The following is an 850-nucleotide window of genomic DNA, read 5'->3' on the forward strand; positions in this document are numbered from 1 at the left end:
ATATATATATATATATATATATATATGTTGTTGATGGCCTAATTTAAGCTGCCTTCTCAAGTTTCACTATATTTTTCTTCTCTCATCACTGGTTTCTTCAAGTTTTGCTTTTTTCTAGCTATTTACTTCTTCCCGGGCTTTTGTTATTCAAATCATTACTGTTCTATTGCTTAGCTCCACTGTTGTTGTTTTGGTTTTGTTTGGTTACTTGGGATTTGTATTTACTGTTTCTTTTGCTTACTCTACTTTTCCATCAGCTACTCCTTTGCCAATAATCGATAGCTCCATTTGTTACTCTGACTCTTTAATATTTTCTGTGCTGTGGGGGTTTTTCAGTGATGACTGACTCTAATGTTATTGATCTTGCCACTAATATTCAGTGGGATAAGGCCACATTTGCTAACATTGTTGGAAAAGGTTATGAAAATGTTCAAAATCCTGATGATTTGATATTCCACAGTACAAAAATTGCTGGACCTGATGGGTTCACAGCTGGCTTCTATAAAAAGGCCTGGTTGATTATAAAGGGAGATCTTATTGCAACAGTCCAAAGTTTTTTCTGGGGTGATGATCTCCCCAAATACTTCTCCTCCTCTACTATTACTTTGGTTCCCAAAGAAAAAACTCCTCACAAATGGGAAAATCTTAGATCTATTAGCCTTACTTCTGTTATTTAAAAGATTATAAGCAAAGTTCTGCTCCATAGATTACAACCTCATTTGAATCAACTTATCTGCAGACTATGCTGGAATATTCTCTAAACAATCTATATTGATTGAAGGTATCTCAATGAAACTATTAAAGTGGACACCTGATTTTGACCCTAGTAAAGAATTGTCAATTGTCCCCA

At 34.6% G+C, this 850-nt stretch overlaps 1 protein-coding gene across 1 annotated transcript in view; it reads left to right on the top strand.

The window, feature by feature from the left end:
* The first annotated feature begins 338 nt into the window (after positions 1-338).
* The window catches only part of LOC110037571, a 1364-nt gene continuing 852 nt past the window's right edge, over positions 339-850 (top strand). The window contains exon 1 of the mRNA XM_020742244.1: positions 339-552. Within this exon, the coding sequence (XP_020597903.1) occupies positions 339-552 (214 nt within the window). The remainder of the gene's footprint in view (positions 553-850) is intronic.

Source organism: Phalaenopsis equestris, unplaced genomic scaffold (assembly GCF_001263595.1).
Source record: "Phalaenopsis equestris unplaced genomic scaffold, ASM126359v1 Scaffold221322, whole genome shotgun sequence".
Classification (NCBI taxonomy): Eukaryota; Viridiplantae; Streptophyta; class Magnoliopsida; order Asparagales; family Orchidaceae; genus Phalaenopsis; species Phalaenopsis equestris.